Consider the following 21,791-nt stretch of genomic DNA (forward strand, 5'->3'; position numbering starts at 1 on the left):
CAAAATTCTGAACCTGAAAAGACTCGGTGCAAACAAACCACCCACCCAGCAAGTCCCAGACCGCCCTCCCCCGATTCTTTTTAGTGTTACAGACATTGCCACCAAGGTAAAGATCTTGAAAAAATCCGTCGAGCTGAAAGCAGACATACAGTTCCACAGCGATGAGTCCCGAGAGGACAGAGCTAAACGTAAGAGCGCTACAGAGGAACTTAAAAGACGGATTGCAAACGGTGAGACTGACCTCGGAGTACGGAACGGCAAAGTCGTTTCAAAAAACGGTCAGCGAGCTCCACCCCCAGCATTGGGGGCGATGGAGCACTAGATGCACAGCCAGACGAAAGACATGTAAATAGTAGTTTAGTGTCATTTAACAGTGTATTATATAGTAGTTCCATATCAGCTCAAGAACATTCATCGGAATGCAGTTTTGAAACTGCCAAATCTGACACTAGCTGCGTTCTTTCTGTTGAATCGGAATACAACTCGCCAGATTCTTATTCAACTGACGCAGCATCTAGCGAAGCAGACGAAAGTCCGTCATCCAACGATGACGTGCTAGTTCCAGCGGGCTCAGGAAGAAGAAGAAGCAGACAGAAACAAGTGATGAAAGTGTTGTCAACAAACATTGACTCCTTGCCAAACAAGCTGAATGAGCTAAAAGTGTTGCTGGCTCACGAAGATATAGACGTTGTGTGCTTAAGTGAAATTTGCCCAAAAAACTCTCAAAATAGACTGGAGGATAGCCATATTCAGATACCAGGATACACAGTCATTTCGAATCTGGACAGACCCAATGTGAGGAGAGGAGTTGCCATATACATCAAGTCAGCCTTGAAGGTAAATAACATTGATTTTTTCACAAGTGCCAATTATTTTTGGGTAGAGTCTATCCTGGTTGAATTGACAGTAGGGTCTGAAAAGTTTAGAATTGGCGTGATTTACCGTAGCCCTTCCTCCCCCAGCTCCGAAGAATCATTTCAGTATGTGGCAAATATTATAAATGAAATGACAATATGTAACCCCAAAAATGTCATCATCACAGGAGACTTTAACATGCCGGACACCAGGTGGGTCGATGGTTTAGGCTTTACTCTTCAAAACAACTATACCAATCCAACTCTTGAAGCCTTTGCTGATAACCTGCTGGTCCAGACAGTTGAGTTCCCTACCAGACATAGAGATCATCAAACTCCATCTCTCCTTGATCTCGTTCTGTCAAACAACCCCGAAAAAATTATGTCAACAGCAAATTTACCCCCCCTTGGAGCAAGCGACCATCTTTGTATCCTGAGTGCAATAATCTTGAATCAGATACCAACCAACAAAATCAAACGAACGTTTGTTGATTACAAGAAAATACGCCAGGACCTACAAGAGATTGAATGGGAAAACTCCTTGCAACAAGACACTGAAGCATCCTGGGAGCTTTTCAAGGACATACTACTGAGTCTTGAGTTGAAGCATACGAAAACTTACTTCTCAGAACGTCCCAGAACCCTTCCGTATATGTCACCACAGCTAAAAAAAGTCATTAATAAGAAAAAGAAAGCTTGGAAAAAGTATAAAAATTGTGAGAGTGCAGCCCATCTAGAGCAGTACAAAAAGGCCAGGAACAAACTGAGAAATGCGACCAGAAAAGCAACCATAAGATATGAGGAGTCGATAGCACTAGAGGCAAAAACCAATCCAAAAAAGTTTTGGAGATATGTCACTTCAAACAACCCAAGCCGCAGGTCGATCCATCATTTTACCTCCAGCGATGGAACCAAAATAACCGACCCATTGGAAATGGCAGATACCCTCAATCAATGCTTCTCGTCAAATTTCTCTAAAGACCCTGGATGCCCCCCACCGGATATGCCAACCACCCACATCAAACACCCTATGCCACCGATCCAGTTCACAGCTTGTGATACTTACAAGCGCCTAAAAACTTTGGACCCATCCAAGGCAAAGGGACCCGATGGCATCCATCCTAGGTTGCTGAAGGAGACCGCAGCTGAAATAGCGGAACCCCTGACAAGAATATTCCAGATGTCAATAGCTTCCAAAACTATTCCCTCTGACTGGAAAACAGCAAATGTCATGCCAGTTTTCAAAAAAGGACAGAAAGATAAACCACAGAATTACAGACCCATCAGCCTGACTTCTGTCCCATCAAAAGTCATGGAAGGCGTCTTAAATGATGCAATCGTTGCACATCTGGAAACTAACAGCCTGTTATACGATGGACAACATGGTTTCAGGAAGGGTCGCTCTGTGGAGACAAACCTAATTCAATCATATGACATAATCACCAAGATGATTGAGGAAGGCCTTCCAGTTGACGTACTCTTGCTGGACCAAGCCAAAGCTTTCGAGAAGGTAGTACACTCGTACCTGGAAAGGAAACTAGAGTTCTATCAACTCCACCAAGATGTAAGGGAATGGATTATCCAGTTTCTCAAGGATAGAATACAGAGGGTGATGATGTATGATGAGGAGGGGAATCAAATCATGTCAAACCCAACTCCAGTGCTCAGCGGAGTTCCGCAAGGAACTAAACTGGGACCTACCCTCTTCAACATGTTCATCAATGACTCAGCCCAGTCAGTGCAAAATGACCTTAAACTGTTTGCAGACGACTCGAAATTGTTTGGCCCAGTCGCAAACAACCAACAGTGCGCAGCTCTGCAGGCAGATCTGCACACCCTCAACAACTGGTCCTCTTCCTGGTCCCTCGAGTTTAATGCTGAAAAGTGCAAAGTCCTACATCTTGGCCCTAAGAACCCAGGAATGACATATACAATGACAGATCGTACTGGGAAGCTCATAACTTTGGAAACTGTCACCGAAGAAAGAGACCTTGGGGTCATTGTTGATGACAAAATGAAATTCCATAGTCACAGCAAATACCTAGCTGCAAAAGGCAACAGGTCCCTTGGTCTCATCAGACGTAATATCACCAGTAGATCTCCCAGGACAATCAGGAAGCTATATACAGGACTGGTCAGACCGCAACTTGAGTACGGAGTCTCTCTTGCCGTTCCCCACTATGTCGTGGACAAGAAGATCCTTGAGAGCGTTCAGCGGAGGGCTACAAAACTACCAACCAAATGTAAGAACCTCTCGTACCCTGAACGCCTCAAGAAACTCAAGCTCCCAACCCTGACGTACAGGAGGAAACGCGGAGATGCAATCCTGACCCACAAGCTGCTGGAGAATGGTGTCACACCAGGGCTTTTTAATAAGTCGCTCTCTAGCCACACCCGGGGCCACACCAAGAAGCTCCAGCAACAAAGAAGCTCACGGAGAGAACGTTCCAACTTCTTCTCAACTCGTGCTGTTCCACTGTGGAATTCCCTTAGTGAAGAAACAGTTCAGTCCAAAACTGTTGACAACTTCAAAAAAGCAATTGACCGAGACTGGGCAGCGATGGAGTGGAAACTACACTGGGAGGCCAGTGGATCTACTCAACGGAACTAGACAACGCACTTCCACCTCCATCACTCAACCGGCGAATCTACAGGATGTTCACCCAACCTTATTCGCCGGCCTGTGCGATTTAAGGTAATTTAAGGATAATTTGCTTAGATAGCTTATCTTCCTAACAAGTCACAAACGTCCAAAAAAAAAATGATACTTATAAATCCTACATATGGTCCAGTTTCACATAGTCTTATCCTCAAAAATCTGAGTCCAAGGCAAAAAAAAATGTCTCCCATCTTTTTTACCACACATGACTCACACCCCGTGTATCATTCTTGACACAAATATACCTACAAGTATGGGTTGTTCACCGTCATTTATATGAAGCCAGCAATTTTCGACTATCACCTGATTTTTGACACATACTGTTAAAATGTACGTTATTATAAATGGTGTGAACAATAGACTGCTTTGACAAAAAATATTCTGTGTAGAGGAAGAAAAAAAAACGTCACTTGTAATTACCACACAGATGCAGCAGCGGCTTTGAACCCATGGGAAGAGGGACGCAGAACTTGTTTCTTAGATTTAAGAACAACAAACATTTACAGCAGCTGCTTTGAATCCACGGGAAGAAGGGCGCAGAACTTGCATCTTAGATTTAACAGCAAAAAAACAGATGCAGCAGCTATTTTGAATCTATGGGAAGAAGGACGCAGAACTTGTTTTATTCATATTTAACAACAAAAAAATTTGCAGCAGCTGTTTTGAATCCATGGGAAGAGGGGCGCAGAACTTGCTTCTTGGATTTAACAAAAAAAAAAAAACAAAAAAAAACAGATGCAGCAGCTATTTTGAATCTATGGGAAGAAGGACGCAGAATTTGTTTTTTAGATTTAACAACAAAAAACTTTTGCACCAGCTGTTTAGAATCCATGGGAAGAGGGGCGCAGAACTTGCTTCTTAGATTTAACAACAAAAAAACAGATGAAGCAGCTGTTTTGAATCTATAGGAAGAAGGACGCAGAACTATTTTTTAGATTTAACAACAAAAAACATTTGCACCAGCTGTTTCGAATCCAGGAGAAGAGGGGCGCAGAACTTGCTTCTTAGATTTAACAACAAAAAACAGATAAAGCAGCTGTTTTGAATCTATGGGAAGAAGGACGCAGAACTTGTTTTATTCATATTTAACAACAAAAAAATTTGCAGCAGCTGTTTTGAATCCATGGGAAGAGGGGCGCAGAACTTGCTTCTTAGATTTAACAACAACAAAAAAAAACAGATGAAGCAGCTGTTTCGAATCTATGGGAAGAAGGACGCAGAACTATTTTTTAGATTTAACAACAAAAAAACATTTGCACCGGTTGTTTTGAATCCATGGGAAGAGGGGCGCAGAACTTGCTTCTTAGATTTAACAACAAAAAAACAGATGAAGCAGCTGTTTTGAATCTATGGGAAGAAGGACGCAGAACTATTTTTTAAATTTAACAACAAAAAACATTTGCACCAGCTGTTTTGAATCCATGGGAAGAGGGGCACAGAACTTGCTTCTTAGATTTAACAACAACAAATAGATGCAGCAGCTATTTTGAATCTATGGAAAGAAGGACGCAGAACTTGTTTTTTAGATTTAACAACAAAAACATTTGCAGCAGCTGTTTTGAATCCATGGGAAGAGGGGCGCAGAATTTACTTCTTTGATTTAATAACAAAAAACAGATAAAGCAGCTGTTTTGAATCTATGGGAAGAGGGACTTAGACCTTGTTTTTTAGATTTAACAACAACAAAAACAAAAAATTTTAATGACAATTTTGAAAGCGTTGCCATTCAGATTAAACTATCAACCGTAAATATATTTGGTTAATTTTTTTGCGGGTAAAAAATTTTGCTCCTTATAGATCTGATAATATGAATATAGATATTTTCCGATTTATTTGATTTTTTCTTTAACAAACAAAAAGCTATCGTGCTGCAGCTCGAAGATCATCGTTCTCTATTTTGAACAAGGGTGCTACAACAGATCACCAAGTCAGTTCTAAACGAAGGAAAATTAATTAGTTTTAGAAGCAGTTTAAAGCCTCTGTGTTTCGGGGAGCATGCTATTTATTAAAGATTTTTTTCTCAAGCAACATCTTATTTGCTTTTCGGTTTATTTATTTTGTTTTTTTAGAGGGTGGTTGTGAGAGAAAGGTATTTGTGAGTTTGTAGTTTATTCTTTGTGATTTTTCGAAGCATCACATCAAGTTGAATGTGGTTGAGCAATGCTATTTGCTTTCTTTCTTCTCCTGTCTTCTTTTTTTTCTTTCTATTGGTTGATGGCCATGTAAATGTTAGGATTTTCTCTTTTAAAAAGTGTTTAGCCTGAACAAGATCGCTTCTGACGGTTCATGTATTTTTCAGGTTCCAGAAAGCTACAAAATTCCAAGAAGGAGCCAAGATGTGAAAAGAAAAGTTAACCAATGGGGAAGGAAGCTGTTAGGCATTTGCGGAGAATTTGGTCTAGTCATTGGAAATAAAAGGTTTGGAAATGATGCGGTGAGTTTACTTCCATTTCCGGATTGAATTTTAGTGTTACTGATTATATTTTGGTGGACAGTGGGCTCGCACCTGAATCCCTAAACCTTAAGGTTGTCCATCTAACATCGAACAGAAGATGGAGCAATCATATTTCGAAGATGGCAAACCGAGGAAAAGCAGCAATGGCAACGCTGTTCAGGAGCACTAATTTGACAGGAATAGGTGACTTAAAGATGCACAAAAACATGTTCAACTCAAAAATAAGGCCAATCCTCCACTATGGAGGAGAAGTATGGGGCCTAGAAGTGGCAAATTCATTAAAAACTCTACAGCTACAATATTATAAACGAATGCTAGGTCTGCACGTCACAACCCACACACTTTTCATCAAGGGAGCTTTGGGACTATTCTCCCTGAGAAAACATAGACAGATCCAATTAATTAAGTTTTGGCTGAAAACGCTGCAATGTTCCTCTTCAAGATTCATCAGAGCAGCGTATGATGAATTACTTATCCTGGGACAAAAATCTTCATGGCCCTTCCGTGTCAAAAACTCCTGGACAGCACAGGTTTATCGTATGCATGGAATGGAGGAAATGACCAAATCTCAGATCACAAATTCTTTCTGTCAGAGATCCAAACAAGGCTGGAAGACCAAGAAATTCAAATGGTGGAACGACCTTAGACAGTCGGAAAGCTTAAGTTCTTACTATAAGGTGAAAGAAAATTAAGGTGAAGAGTTATACTTTAAATTAGGGATTCCAAAAGAATCCCTGAGGTCTTGGATGCAGATGCGAGCAAACTGTCTCCCTCTTTATAGTGTTTGGAATAATAGGTGTCGCCCGGAAATGCGGTATGCCTGCCCGATTTGCGGTGATCTGGATGGGCTGGACCATTTTCTTTTCAGGTGTCAGGGGCTAAATGAGCTAAGAGGGAGCTTTCTTTGTGTGGGTGGTCGTCAGCCCCTTCTTGGAACTTTGAAGTCGACGTCGAAAATAAATATAGTAGCGGTGGGAAATTTTGTCCCGAAGGCTCTTATAATTCGAAAGTCGAGTGTTACATGATTTAGTTTCTTTGTTGTTGTATATGTATGTATACGGCCTGAAAAATGACTTTAAATACAGTCATCCATTCATTCATTCACACTAGACTGCATTTCACACACGGTAGACCCTTCACTACCCGACTCTAAACTGAAACTAAAAATCTGGCCGTGAGTTAAAATTAAACTTGAAATTTGCTTTGGTCAAGATTGAATAGTTGATTGAAGGTTCGATATAAGGATTATTGAAGTATACGTCAATCAACTGACAGAAGCTTTTGATCAAAACGATTGACCATCTCGGGTCTCCTTAAAAAGTTCTAGGCTTACAGCTTTTGATCATAACAGAACACGGTTTTTCAATTATATTTAACGTCACTTTTCATGGACAACTATAGACAGGTCTATGTTATTTTAATTAAGAAACATTAATATTACGTAACATTAAATGACCGTAATTGTGAAATAAATACTTTTTCAAGATTATTTTCACAGTTTTAGTTGCTAATATAGAAGAGAAGCCAACTGAAAATCAATAAAGCTCAAGTTCATCATACATACAATTATCTACCATTGATTCCTACTATTTGTATGTATTAGCACTGCGGTTATTCCTATTTTTTTAAAAGAACTTCAAGAAACATACAAACCTTAATTCTTAGCCGGTAGTTGGTTTCGAAGAAAGCTTCAACTCCAAGATTTAAGATATCATCCACATATCCCGAGCTATACTTCAGAACTAAGTTTCCTGCAACCCCTCTCTCGTTCTGAGAAATATTGTCCCATTTATAAAGCCCATAGTTCGATGGATAGTAGCAGAATGGAACACCTAAGTCGGGGGAAGATGAGATGGTTGATTTCCAGCAACAGCCTCTCTCACTGCATTTGTCCTCAGAAGCACCTGATAGTGGAAAGCAATCGAACCTTAATTCTTCAGGTACGTCGTAGCAGACTTCACTACTTGGCTTAGGATGAGGTAGAGGCGTTTTCAGTTCAAGAGCGATGTCAGAGGACCCCTGACTATTGAGTCTAAAAGGTGAGCTAAAATAGAACATAATCATTAAAAATATGGATTGGCCACGGATTTTCCATTCCCTCTACTAGTTTACAGAAAATGCTAATCTAAAAAAATAAATTTGATATTAATCGAAAAAAATTATTATTTTGATGAAAACCTCGTAGGAACCACTATTCTTTCCCAATAAGGGCCACGTAGTATTGAAGCCTACAAGAACCAGCAAAAAAAAAAAATATCCAAGCGCAATTACGCAGATCAATAAGTACAAGTTTGCGTAACCAATGACACGAATTTAAGCTTATATTTCAGTGAGGGTTAACTTAAGCATAAATTTTACATTCTAGATAACCCCAGATAAACCTAAAAACGAATTTACTTGTAACTACTTTTTCATTCTAAGAAATATTATTTCTCGTGTTAAGTATTCCAAATAACAAAGAGAAAGGTTTTATGAGAGGTATGCCTTTTTCTTCTATGATAAACTTGCAATTTTGCCATACTGTGAAGTTATTTGCACAAAAAAATAAAAATCTATTTTTACATATCAGAAAAGGAGAAGGATGGGTGAAAATTAAGAGCATGATTGCAGAAAGTGAGACTGCGACATCATTAATTTTTTTTTTTATTACTCGAAGCAGATATTTTGGCAAAGTCAGAAAGAAAATTGTAGAGCAAATTTATATTTAACATCTGAAAGTAGAACCTAGCTCGCCTCACTATCTTCAAGAACAGAATTTATCAATAGAAAACCGAAACCTGGATCGTGAAAATGGAAGTTCGGCTGCATCACAAGAGACAGCAGCTAGATCAAGTTTCATAGTTTTCGTACTTCGATCATTACGATTTTAACATGTAATAATATAACACGATTTCGCCGCAATATACACGATACATCACGTTGAAAATTCCCAAATTTATTTTTTTATTGAATCACCATTTTTTAGTTTTGAAAACGTTGGTATTATTGTTATGACTTAGGACAATAATATGCTGTTAAAGCAAGGTCATCTTCGGCGATGGCCGTTTACAGATTTTGCTATTTAGTCCACCTATTATAGGCTTCTGGGATCCATTTAAGGTTAAGAAAGTTTTTTTCTAGCTCTTTCACTGAGAGACATGTAAGAGGACAAACAACAAAGAGAGATAAAACTCAACAAAACAAATAAAAACCTCCAACGAGACTACGGCCAGTAGAGAGAAAAGACTAAAATAACGCGGATATTTCGCCTGTATCTAAACTAAGCATCCTCATTACAAGACAAAAAGAAAAAACACTAAACTAAAAACAAATAAAACCACCACCAATAATAATAAATACAATTGTCGCTACTGATTCACGTAGGGAAAAGAAGCTATTAGAGTTACTTCAATGAGAACATCAAAGCAACTGAGGAAAAATGAAAAAAAAATTAAACTAAGTTAACTATCCTGTTGTGGAATATTCCTCTTGCTAGCTAATATTGAAGCAACTCTTTCTGATCCAGAAGGTATTCTTCTCCCCTGGTGATTATGTAAAATTTTAATTCACTTATTGACGATTCGTTCATTTTCCAAAACACAATCATAATTGGGTCAATACTTAAATGCCCCGTGTCTCTATTTATTGAAAGATTAGTAAACATATGTTTTTTTTAATTTCTATAGCCTCCCTCGCCCATTGAGAAAAACTCCTATCATTAGAAATAGCTGTAGCCTCATCAAATTGTATAAAATGTTCAGGATGAAAGAATGTATGTTCAGCCAGAGCCGAAACAAAAGTTTCAGGAGGTTTTCTTAACTGTAGGGTTTTTTCTATCGAGTTGCGATGCTCAATATATCTTTCAATAAATTGTTGGTGAGTTCTACCAATATAAAACTTTCCACAAGAACTAAGAATTTTATACACCCCACTAACTAAATCTCCCCGGGTTAAATCCTTCCCAGAATTAAGAAAACTTTCCATAATTTTATACAGTATCCAAAGGAATAAGCTGTTGGGAGGAGCATTAGACGAAGAGTTATAACTTATGTAGAATAACACATCTATTATAAATAAGAATAATATATTGAAATCTCATTAGTTGTGGTGAAAAATACTATAGCAAACATATTGCATTATATTTTTTCGTTGGAGTTTTCCATAATTTTATAGCGTATCCGAAGGAATAAGCCGTTGGGAGGAGTATTAGAGCAAGAGTTATAACTTATGTAGAGTAACACATCTATTATAAATAAGATTAATATATTGAAATCTCATTAGTTGTGGTGAAAAATATTGTAGCAAACATATTGCATTATATTTTTTCGTTGGAGTTTTCCATAATTTTATAGCGTATCCGAAGGAATAAGCCGTTGGGAGGAGTATTAGAGCAAGAGTTATAACTTATGTAGAATAACACATCTATTATAAATAAGAATAATATATTGAAATCTCATTAGTTGTGGTGAAAAATATTATAGCAAACATATTGCATTATATTTTTTCGTTGGAGTTTTCCATAATTTTATAGCGTATCCGAAGGAATAAGCCGTTGGGAGGAGTATTAGAGCAAGAGTTATAACTTATGTAGAATAACACATCTATTATAAATAAGATTAATATATTGAAATCTCATTAGTTGTGGTGAAAAATATTGTAGCAAACATATTGCATTATATTTTTTCGTTGGAGTTTTCGATAATTTTATAGCGTATCCGAAGGAATAAGCCGTTGGGAGGAGTATTAGAGCAAGAGTTATAACTTATGTAGAATAACACATCTATTATAAATAAGATTAATATATTGAAATCTCATTAGTTGTGGTGAAAAATATTGTAGCAAACATAGTGCATTATATTTTTTCGCTTTAATCCAAATTGGAACATTATGTATTGGTCCCAACAGTGTATGCATCAGCGACATCTATCTCAAAACAAAGGTAAATTCAAGGTTTGAAGAATCAAAACACAAAATGGTGTATGTCTTGAGATTGACAGCATTGTGTCCAGTGTTTCCATTTTAGGGATTTCCCACCTATAATAGGGAGTTTTGAGGTCTGTTAGAGGAAGGCTTTTTCATTTAGGGGTTTTTGGATTTTTAAAGTCTCCTGGATTTTTAAGGAATTTCTAGGTTTTTTCTAAATCTAGTGATTTTTCACGTTATTACGCATAGATTCATTATTCGATCAAAGAAAACTAACTAATAGAAAAAAAAGAAAATAACTGGTCCATTACGCATCCCAATATGTGTCAAATTAGTATTTATGCAAATATACCGCCTTCAAAATGTCTGATATCGCACTATATTAGACACAGACCTCAGAGCGTTATCATCAAGATCATAAGTGAACCTAGTTAATTTACGAAATTGTAAATATGTTCTGTATTTCCAATTTCACAACATTTGCTCAATTTAATTTTTTTCTTCATGTTTAGGTTTTTTTCTCAATAATCTATCACTTCCAAATTAGATTTTTTTTTTTTAAAAACCTTTGAAAGTGGACTGGATATGAATAGACCCTCTACATCAGCAAATAGATAAGAAAAAAGGAAAAAAGCAAATAGCTAAACATTAAATATAATTTTCAGAATGAAAAAAAAGAAGTTATTGAAAAAGAAAATTGGACTTGGTGCTTTTCATAATAAGATTTGTAATATAACTAGATAGGTTAAATCGATAAAAGATTGATGACTGAAGTCGGTAGGGAGTAAGGGGGGTGGGCTACATCCTCTGGGAATTGTTTAATGGTTTTACTTTTTTACTTCTAATATCTAATTGATACTCAATTAATTCTCCAAATTCTCTTGTTTGCAATTGAAATACCTAATAAGCACGAATAGCTTCCTATTCTATAGAGGTTTCAATCTCTTATCTGCAAAAATGCAAAATTTTTAATTTTGCCAGAAGAAAGATCACAGATGTGTTTTTTTTCTCAGGGATGAACATACCGAACCAATAGCCGTAAAACATCAGGAGAGGACTCATTTGAACGGAAATTAAAGTTTCTAGGGTCCTTTTTTATGTAACCAAAATAATTGGAGGGCAACCAGCCCCACTCACACGTCCCTTTTTTCTCAAAAATCATTCAATTAAAATTTTGACATATCGATTTGTTCAGCACAGCTGAAAGGTTACAAAACTAAATGCACATATAAGCAGTATCAGCCTGTTTTACGTGGTTACGTGGGAGGATCTTTCCACGGAGGAATTTATCATGAGTGAAGAGAATTTCCATGAAGGGGAATGCAGAATTTTCCAATATTCTTTAAAAAAAAAACAATGAGAAAATAAATGAAAAGAGTGAGAGAGAGAGAGTTGTTTATATATATATACATATATATATATATATATATATATATATATATATATATATATATATATATATATATATATATATATATATATATATATATGAAAGTTCTTAAGCCAAACTGGCCAGACATGCGAATAAACAACAAAGAGAGATAAAAAAAAAACACAAAAAATACCTCAAATGAGACTACGGCCAGTAGAGAGAAAAAACTAAAACAACACGGATATTTCGCCTGTATCCAAACTAGGCGTCCTCAGCACAAGATAAAAAGAAAAGAAAAACACTAAACTAAAAACAAATAAGACCACCACCAATAATAATAAATACAATTGTCGCTACTGATCCACGTAGGGAAAAGAAGCTATTAGAGTTACTTCAATGAGAACATCAAGACAACTGAGGAAAAATATGAAAATTGAAACTTAGTTAACTATTCTGTTGCGAAATAATCCTCTTGTAAGGTAATATTGAAGCAACTCTTTTTGGTCTAGTAGGTAATCTTGTCCCCTGGTGATTGTGTAAAATTTTAATTCCCTTAATGATTATTGGTTCATTTTTCAAAAGACAATCATAAATTGGGTCAATATTTAAATTCCCTGTGTCTCTATTTATTGAAAGATTAGCAAATATATGTTTTTTAATTTCTATAGCCTCCCTTGCCCAGTGACAAAAACCTCTATCATTAGAAATATCTGTAGCCTCATCAAATTGTATAAAATGTTCGGGATGAAAGAATGTATGTTCAGCTAGAGCCGAAACAAAAGTTTCAGGAGGCTAAAAATAATTCGTTTCTGAGTTAAATTGTCCATATCATCAAATAAACTTAAGAAAAGGACATATTTTGTATTTTAGGATAAGTAGATTAACATTAGCTTCTGTACAAGGCGCATCTTTGAAGTAACAACATTGACAGTATTTTAGGATGTAGAAAATAAAGTTATCTCTAAGCACAAACACTGTACTTGGGACCTTCTTTAAAGAAAATATCGCCAATTTTTGAAGAAAACATTCTTCTTGGAACGTAGCGTTTTAAAAGTTTCAAGGGGTTAACAGCTACAGGGTTTTATTGATAGAAAAAGAAAAACCAAATCATTGTTTTTGTTGAACGACATCAAACTTGTCGTTGAATGCCACTATAGGCAGGTGCAACCCCACTGCCTTGGTACGTTATAGCTCATTCTAATGAATCATACCAGGGGCAAATCTAGAGCAAAATCTTAGGGGAGGCCCAAAGTGACAAGGGTGTCAGTGAGCAAAATCTTAGGGGGGGGATATTGACCAAATTAATAAATTTTAGGTCTAAAAAGATGAGTGAAAAAAAAGAAATAAAAAAAGGGAAAGAGGGCACCAGAAAAATCTTGGGGGGCCGGGTGTACCCCGGTCCCCCTGGATCCTTCAGAGAATCATACACGACTGAGTATAAAGTTTTTGATATCAAGCTTCTTTTTCCTATTTTCACCGTTAATTTCATGTGTTTTTTTCTAAGGATACTTGAATAGCCTGAGATACACCAAAGAACCAAGAACAGTTTGACAGTTGAAGCGGAACATACAAGCTGAAACTAGGAATTTGATACCTCAACTTTGAAACCAGCAAGGCTAAATTGGCTGCATATAGACATGATGAACCAGTAGGAAACTAGGATTAATTTGAGATAACTGATTCATAAGTCTCCTTGAAATATTTGTCACAAAATAATAAATAACCGGTTAAAGACTACCAAATGTATGTTTAATTTGCATCAAGCCATCTACTAGGGTCAAAAAATTGTTGTCAAAGCGTAACAAAACCTACTCGAATTCTGCATGTATTTCATTCCAATTGCTGTTTAGATAGGAATTGTCACAAAGAAAACTCTTTCCAAAAGCACGTAGAATTATCAGAGCAAGCAATAAAAAAGCCAAAGATAAGCCACAAATAATGATCTTTCTGGCAACAGTGTTTCTGTCTCTTTGGCGTAAATTCCAGTGCATAGTGTAGATACTTGTGTCGTTAAACGAGTCGAAGTTCTTGCTTTGCACCAATAAATGTTTCTCTATTTTCGATGCGTCATCCATGTTTAGTTTTTCATGTAGACAACAAACCTGAAAAAGAGCACTCCGTGACTAAATGACAATGAAGGGCGTATTTTAAAAATATTCAGTCACTATATATAGCTGGGCTATGTGAATTTTACAACATTTTTTTTTCCTCTAATGCTATAAAAAAAACCTCACTACAAACCGCTTTAAAAGTTGACAAATTAAATAAAATCTAAAGAAGATTCGTAATTTTAATTTATGCAGCATCTAAACTGTTTATTTAAAGTTAATTATGATATAATAATTATGATCCATGATAGCAAATGATACCTTGATTTACATAATTGGTTAGTGTGTGTAACAGCGAATCGCGTGAGGTACAACAACAAGTTTCTGAAGCGGATAATTTTCTAAGGTAGGCTACTTCTATAATTGCATTCCAGTACGTTTCCGATCGTTGCAATAGAGTATATCGTGTGTTGTCTTACTGCTGAGGGATTGAGCCGAAACTTTCATAAAATAATTACGTTTTGGGATGTAATTGCGGACGCGCTGTCAACCATTCCCTCTACACTGGCGACCCTGCTGAGCAAAAGCATTAAGTCAAGTTTTGAGAGGAACGAGGAAATATTTTTCCCCAGTTCATCACAAGGAAGTAAATACTTTTTTAAGTCTATAAGTTTAATATTCATGCAACAATACATCGGGAATGAATTTCTACGAATTTCAGGTTGATCTTGGCAGAAAAAAATACAGCTACAAAGTTTTGATTTGTAATTATGCAGCTCTTCGTAGCAGCATGAGCAAAATAAACAAGAGCTAATATGACACTTGTGACGAGGTCGAAAGAGCTAAGAGCTCATATGGCATGAGCTCTAGCAAAATTCTAAGAATCAATAGACTGATTAAAAGGAAAATCAGAGGCTTATTGCCGGTCAGGATTTAAAATAAGAGCTATGAGACACGAGGTCCTTCTAAATATCAAAATTCATTAAGATCCGATCATCCACCCGTAAGTTAAAAATACCTCATTTTTCTAATTTTTCCTCTCCCTTCAGCCCCCCAGATGGTCGAATTGGCGAAAACGACTTTATCAAGTCAATTTGTGCAGGTCTCTGACACGCCTACCAGTTTTCATCGTCCTAACACGTCCAGAAGCACCAAACTCGCCAAAGCACTAGACCCCCACAGCTCCCCCAAAGAGAGCGAATCCAGTCCGGTTACGTCAATCTCGTATCTACGACAATTGCTTATTTTACCCACCAAGTTTCATCCCGATCTCTCCACTCTAAGCGTTTTCCAAGATTTCCAGCCCCCCTCCCAATCCCCTCGATGTCACCAGATCTGGTCGAGATTTATTATAAGAGCTCTGAGACATGAGACCCTTCTAAATATCTAATTTCATTAAAATCCGGTCACCCGTTCTTAAGTTAAAAATACTAACTTTTTCAAATTTTTCCGAACACCCCCCCCCTCTACTCCCCAAAGAGAGCGGATCCATTCTAATTATTTCAATCAAGTATCTAGAACTTATGATTATTCTTCCCATCAAGTTTCATCCCGATCTCTCCACTCTAAGCGTTTTCCAAGATTTCCGGTTTCCCGGATTTCTGTTTCCCCTCCAGAACCCATGTCCCCAGATCCGATTCGAATTGAAAATGGAGCATTTGAGACATACGATCTTTCTATGTATAAAGTTTCATTAAGATCCGATCACCCATTCGCCAGATAAAGATACCTCAATTTTCAAGACTTCCGGTTTCCCCCTCCAACTGTCCCAATATCACCGGATCTGTACAAGATTTAAAATAAGAGCTCTAAAGCACAAGATCCATCTAAATATCAAATTTCATTATGATCTGATCACCCGTTCGTAAGTTACAAATACCTCATTTTTTCTAATTTTCCCGAATTAACCCCCCCCCCCCCTTCTCAACTCCCCCAAAGAGAGCAGATCCGGTCCGGTTATGTCAGTCACATATCTTAGACTTGTGCTTATTCTTCCCACCCAGTTTCACACTGATCTCTCCACTCTAAGCCCAGTCCCCCTCAACTCCCCCAATGATACTGGATCCAGTAGGGATTTAAAATAAGAGATCTGAATTACGAGGTCCTTCTAAATATGAAATTTCATTAAGATCACTCCTTCGTAAGTTAAAAATACCTCATTGTTTCATATTTTTCCGAACTAACCGTCCCCCACTCATACCCTCCCCCCCAAACAGATAGTCAGATCGGGGAAACGACTATTTCTAATTTAATCTAGTTTGGTCCCTGATACACCTGCCGAATTTCATCGTCCTAGCTTATCTAGAAGTGCCTAAACTAGCAAAACCGGGACCGACATACCAACAGAATTTCCGATCGCTATATGTCACTTGGTAAACACCACGCTCTATAAAAAAAAAAAGGATGTGCAGGAAAAAAGGCAAAAAAAAAAACAACAGAAACACATAATACCGAACAGCTTAGGAAGGTGGGTCGATTCGAACACCCTTGGAAAAAAACATAAAAAACAAAAGGACAAATGAACACGCATCTGTCATCTTTCTTCTAGCAAAAATTACAAATTCCACATTTGTGCAGATATGAGCTTCAAATCTCTACAGCAGGGTTCTTTAATACGTTAAATCCGATGGTGCGATTTTCATTACAATTCTGTGACATCGAGGGGGTCTTTCAACCTTTTTTCGAAAATCAGACAAATTTTCTCAGGCTCGTAGCTTTTGATGGGTAAGAGTAAACTTGATGAAACTTATATATTTGGAATCAGCATATTAAGCCAATTCTTTTGATATATCAAAATCCCGTTTTTAAAGTTTCAATTACTATTGAGCCGGATCGCTCCTTACAGTTCATTAACACAAACTGTTTGTTCAAACAGTTCATGGTAACGAACTGTAGTAAGGAGCGACCCCGCTCAATAGTAACCAAAACTCTAAAAATGGAATTTTGATACCAATAGCTACATCCAAAGAATTGCATTTTGATGCTGATTTTAAATATATAAGTTTCATCAAGTTTAGTCTTACCCATTAAAAGTTACGAGACTGAGAAAATTTGCCTAATTTTTGAAAATAGGGGGAAACATCCCATAAAAGTCATAGAATCTTAACGAAAATCACACCATCAGATTCACCGTATCAGAAAACCCTATTAAATATCATCTAAAAAATGTGGAATTTTGTATTTTTTGCCAGAAGGCAGATCACAGATGCGTGTTTATTTGTTTGTTTTTTTTTTTTCCAGGGGTGATCGTATCAACCCAGGGGTCCTAAAATGTTGCGAGAGGGCTCATTCTAAAGGAAATGAAAAGTTCTAGTGCCCTTTTTAAGTGACCAAAAAAATTGGAGGGCACCTAGACCCCCTCCCACGCTAATTATTTTCCCAAATTCAACGGATCAAAATTCTGAGATAGCCATTTTGTTCAGCGTAATCGAAAAACCTTATAACTATGTCTTTGGGGACAACTTACTCCCCCACAGTCCCCGTGGGAGGGGCTACAAGTTACAAACTTTGACCAGTGCTTACATATAGTAATGGGTATTGGGAAGTGTACAGACGTTTTCAGGGGGATTTTTTGGCTGGGGGAGGGGTTGAGAAGAGGGGGATATGTTGGGGGAACTTTCCATCAAGGAATTTGTCATGGGGGAAGAAAATTTCAATGAAAGGAGCGCAGGATTTTCTAGCATTATTTAAAAAAGCAATGAAAAAATAAATATGAAAAAGTTTTTTTTTCAACTGGAAGTAAGGAGCAGCATTAAAACTTAAAACGAACAGAAATTATTACGCATATGAGGGGCTCACCTCCTCCTAATACCTCGCTCTTTACGCTAAAGTATTTTAGTAATTTCAACAACGGCTTTTGTGATTCAGGGGTCATTCTTACTGAATTTGGACAAAATTTAAGCTTTAGTGTAAAGAGCGAGGTACTGACGAGGGGGAGAACCCCCTCATATATGTAATAAAAACATGAGAATACAAAAGTTCGTTACGTAAGCCAATTTATAAGTTACGTATATCTTTTACTAATAAAAACATTCGTAAAAAATAAAAAGTTCTAGTTGCCTTTTTAAGTAACCAAAAAATCGGAGGGCAACTAGGCTTCCCCCCCCCCCGCTCCTTTTTTTCTCAAAACCGATCAAAACTATGAGAAAGACATTTAGCCAAAATAATAAATATGCAAATTTCGTTTTAATTATTCCTCTGCGGAGAGCCAAAATCAAAACTTGCATTGATTCAAAAACGTTCAGAAATTAAATAAAAAAAACAAGTTTTTTTTAACGGAAAGTAAGGAGCGACATTAAAACTTAAAACGAACAGAAGTTACTTCGTATATGAAAGGGGCTGCTGCCTCATCAACGCCCCGCTCTTTACGCTAAATGTTTTTACTGTTTTAAAAAGTAGAGTTGAGAGAGTCAAACTTTAGCGTAAAGAGCGGGGCGCTCGAAACGAACGAAACTAAACATTTACCACAGTAGCCTGCTGGTGAGCAGACAATTTATGGAACTTACTAAGGGTTGGGAGGCGGAGTAAACGGGAGAGGTTCTGTAAGGGTTTCAGACTATAATAATTACAATGGCACCATTTTATACATCTGAACTTTTCCACTTCAGTAGTAGAAGCAAAAGTGCGTTTTTAGCGCCTTTTTACGAAATTATCGTAAATTTCTTTTCGCAATGAATTTTTACTTTTCAAATGAACCAAAAAAATAGCTACTTTTTTTTAATCAGCATCAAATGGAGATTTTTCATCAGTAGGCGGTTTTTACACGTTTTTAAGTTTTGATAACTATGGACTGTGGTCCGCTTTTAATGGCACTTGGTATTTATCAAGTGACATAAAGCGATTGCAAATTCTGTCGGTGTGTCAGTCCCAGTTTTGCTAGTTTAGGCACTTCCAGATAAGCTAGGACGGTGAAATTTGGCAGGTGTATCAGGAACCAGAATAGATTATATTAGAAGTAATCATTTCCTCGATTCGACCATATGGAGGGGGGAGTAGGGGGACGGTTAATTCGGAAATATTGGAAAAAATGAGGTATTTTTAACTTACGAAGGAGTGATCGGATTTTAATGAAATTGCATATTTAGAAGGACCTCGTAACTCAGATCTTTTATTTAAATCCCGGCCGGATCCAGTGTCATTGGGGGGAGTTGGGGGGACTGGAAATCTTGGAAAAGGCTTAGAGTGGAGGGATCAGGATGAAACTTGGTGGGAAGAATAAGCACAAATCCAAGATACGTGACTGACATAACCGTACCGGATCTGCTCTCTTTGGGGGAGTTGGAAGGGGGGGGTAATTCGAAAAAATTGGAAAAATGAAATATTTGTAACTTACAAACGGGCGATCAGATCTTAATGAAATTTGATATTTAGAAAGATCTTGTGCTTCCAGAGCTCTTATTTTAAATCCCAACCCGATCCGATGGCATTAGGGGAGTTGGAGGGGGAAGCCAGAAATCTTGGAAAACGTGAAAATTGAGGTATCTTTATCTTACGAATGGGTGATCGGATCTTAATGAAACTTGATATATAGAAAGATTTTATGTCTCAGATGCTTCATTTTCAATTCAAATCGGATCCGGGGGCATAGGGGGTTGGAGGGGGGAAACGGAAATCTTGGAAACCGGAAATCTTGGAAAACGTTTAGAGTGGAGAGATCGGGATGAAACTTGATGGTAAGAATAAGCACAAATTCTAGATACGTGATTTACACAATTGAAACTGATCCACTCTCTTTCGGGGAGTTGGGCAGGGGTAATTCGGAAAAATTAGAAAAATTGAGGTATTTTTAACATAAGAATGGGTGATCGGATCTTAATTAAATTTGATATTTAGAAGGAACTCATGTCTCAGAGCTCTTATGTTAAATCCTGATCACATCTGGTGACATTGGGGGGAGTTGGAGCGGAAAACCCGAAATCTCGGAAAACGCTTAGAGTGGAGAGATTGGGATAAAACTTGGTGAGTAGAATAAGCAAATGTCGTAGATACGTAATTGACATAACCGGACTGGATCCGCTCTCTTTGGGAGAGTTAGGGGGAGTCCAGTGCTTTGGCGAGTTTGGTGCTTCTGGACGTGCTAGGACGGTGAAAATTGGTAGGCGTGTCAGGGACCTGCATAAATTAACTTGATAAAGTCGTTTTCCCCGATTCGACAATCTGGGGGGCTGAAGGGAGAGGAAAAATTAGAAAAAATGAAGTATTTTTAACTTACGAGTGGGTGATCGGATGTTAAATAATTTTGATATTTGAAGGACCTCGTGTCTCAGAACTCTTATTTTAAATCCCGATCGGCATTAAGCCTCTGATTTTCCTTTTAAATCAATCTATTGATTCTTATAATTTTGCTAGAGCTCATGCCATATGAGCTCTTGGCTCTTCCGACCTCGTCACAAGTACCATATGAGTTCTTAGCTCTTGTTACTAGGTTGCAGCTACTGCTGCAACCATGATTCCTCAAAGCCGCCAAAACAAGAGCTGGAAATTTTCAAAAAGCCAATTCCTAAGGTGAGACATAGTTTTAACCCCCCTCAAATAAAGCGAGACAGGTACATAAGCAATAGGAAACATCTCACCTCATGAATTAATGGTTTGGGTTAACCATGATTCCTCAAAGCCGCCTAAACAAGAGTTGAGGGATTTTCAAAAAGGCGATTCCTAAGATGAGACCCAGTTTTGACCCCCCTCAAAGCAAGATGGGTACATAAGCAATAGAAAATATCTCACTTCATGATTTAAGGGTTTTGGTTAACCTAAATAGGGGCCCTAGATACGCCCTGACGACAGAAACTCAGTTCGTTCAGCCTTCACATCTTCTTCACTAACAAAGTTATACAGTAATTTTCATTATTTTACCCCCCCCCACCTCTACCCACCCCAAAAACTTAGGAATTTCTTTGTGTTTTTTTTCTTCAATCAATTATAATAGCTGGGTTCGAATGTTATTTAGCAACTATTTTCTTCTTTAAATCAATAAAACAGACAACAGAAAAAAACCAACAGACAAAATAAAAACAAAAGAAACCATTTGAAGTGAATATTTGAAACTAATCCTTTTCAAAGCAGATGCGAAGTTAAGCCATACAATTCGATCAAACGAGCATGATTTACTGAAGAAAAAAGGCACAGGAAGAGTTTTCGAAATCTTGTGTGTGCGACTTTCCTCTGCAAAGCTTTTCCCATGAAAGATTGACATCAACCCTTTGGATCCCAAGAGAACAGAATAACAAGAACAAAGGAGTACTATTACTCTGTTCTTTTATATTTCTTTAAGACGAATTCCCTAATCAAAGCCGTATCATGACTGCAGTGATAGCTGAAACCTAGTAAAGAGCGAACCACGGCCCATAGTAACCAAAAGCACGAATATTTGTCTTTAAAAAAGACTTTAAAAAACACCAGAAAAGTACAAAAAAAAATTTTCCACCAACTTCAAATAGAAAGGGTTACCTTAAAAACTTGGGAGAAGTCTAAGGGATGTCTCTTTGATATTCAAATGGCGGCT

The 21,791-nt window shown here is 37.4% G+C and overlaps 1 protein-coding gene across 1 annotated transcript in view; it reads right to left on the bottom strand.

Moving 5' to 3' along the window:
- Window positions 1-21,791, bottom strand: part of LOC136039966 (lysosomal alpha-glucosidase-like) — a gene marked incomplete at its 3' end in the record, with an annotated part of 92,772 nt that overhangs the window by 53,624 nt on the left and 17,357 nt on the right. The window contains 2 exon segments of the mRNA XM_065724002.1: window positions 7,622-8,012; window positions 14,055-14,344. Of these exon segments, the coding sequence (XP_065580074.1) occupies window positions 7,622-8,012; window positions 14,055-14,317 (654 nt within the window).

The sequence above is a fragment of the Artemia franciscana genome, chromosome 20 (genome assembly GCF_032884065.1).
Source record: "Artemia franciscana chromosome 20, ASM3288406v1, whole genome shotgun sequence".
Classification (NCBI taxonomy): domain Eukaryota; kingdom Metazoa; phylum Arthropoda; class Branchiopoda; order Anostraca; family Artemiidae; genus Artemia; species Artemia franciscana.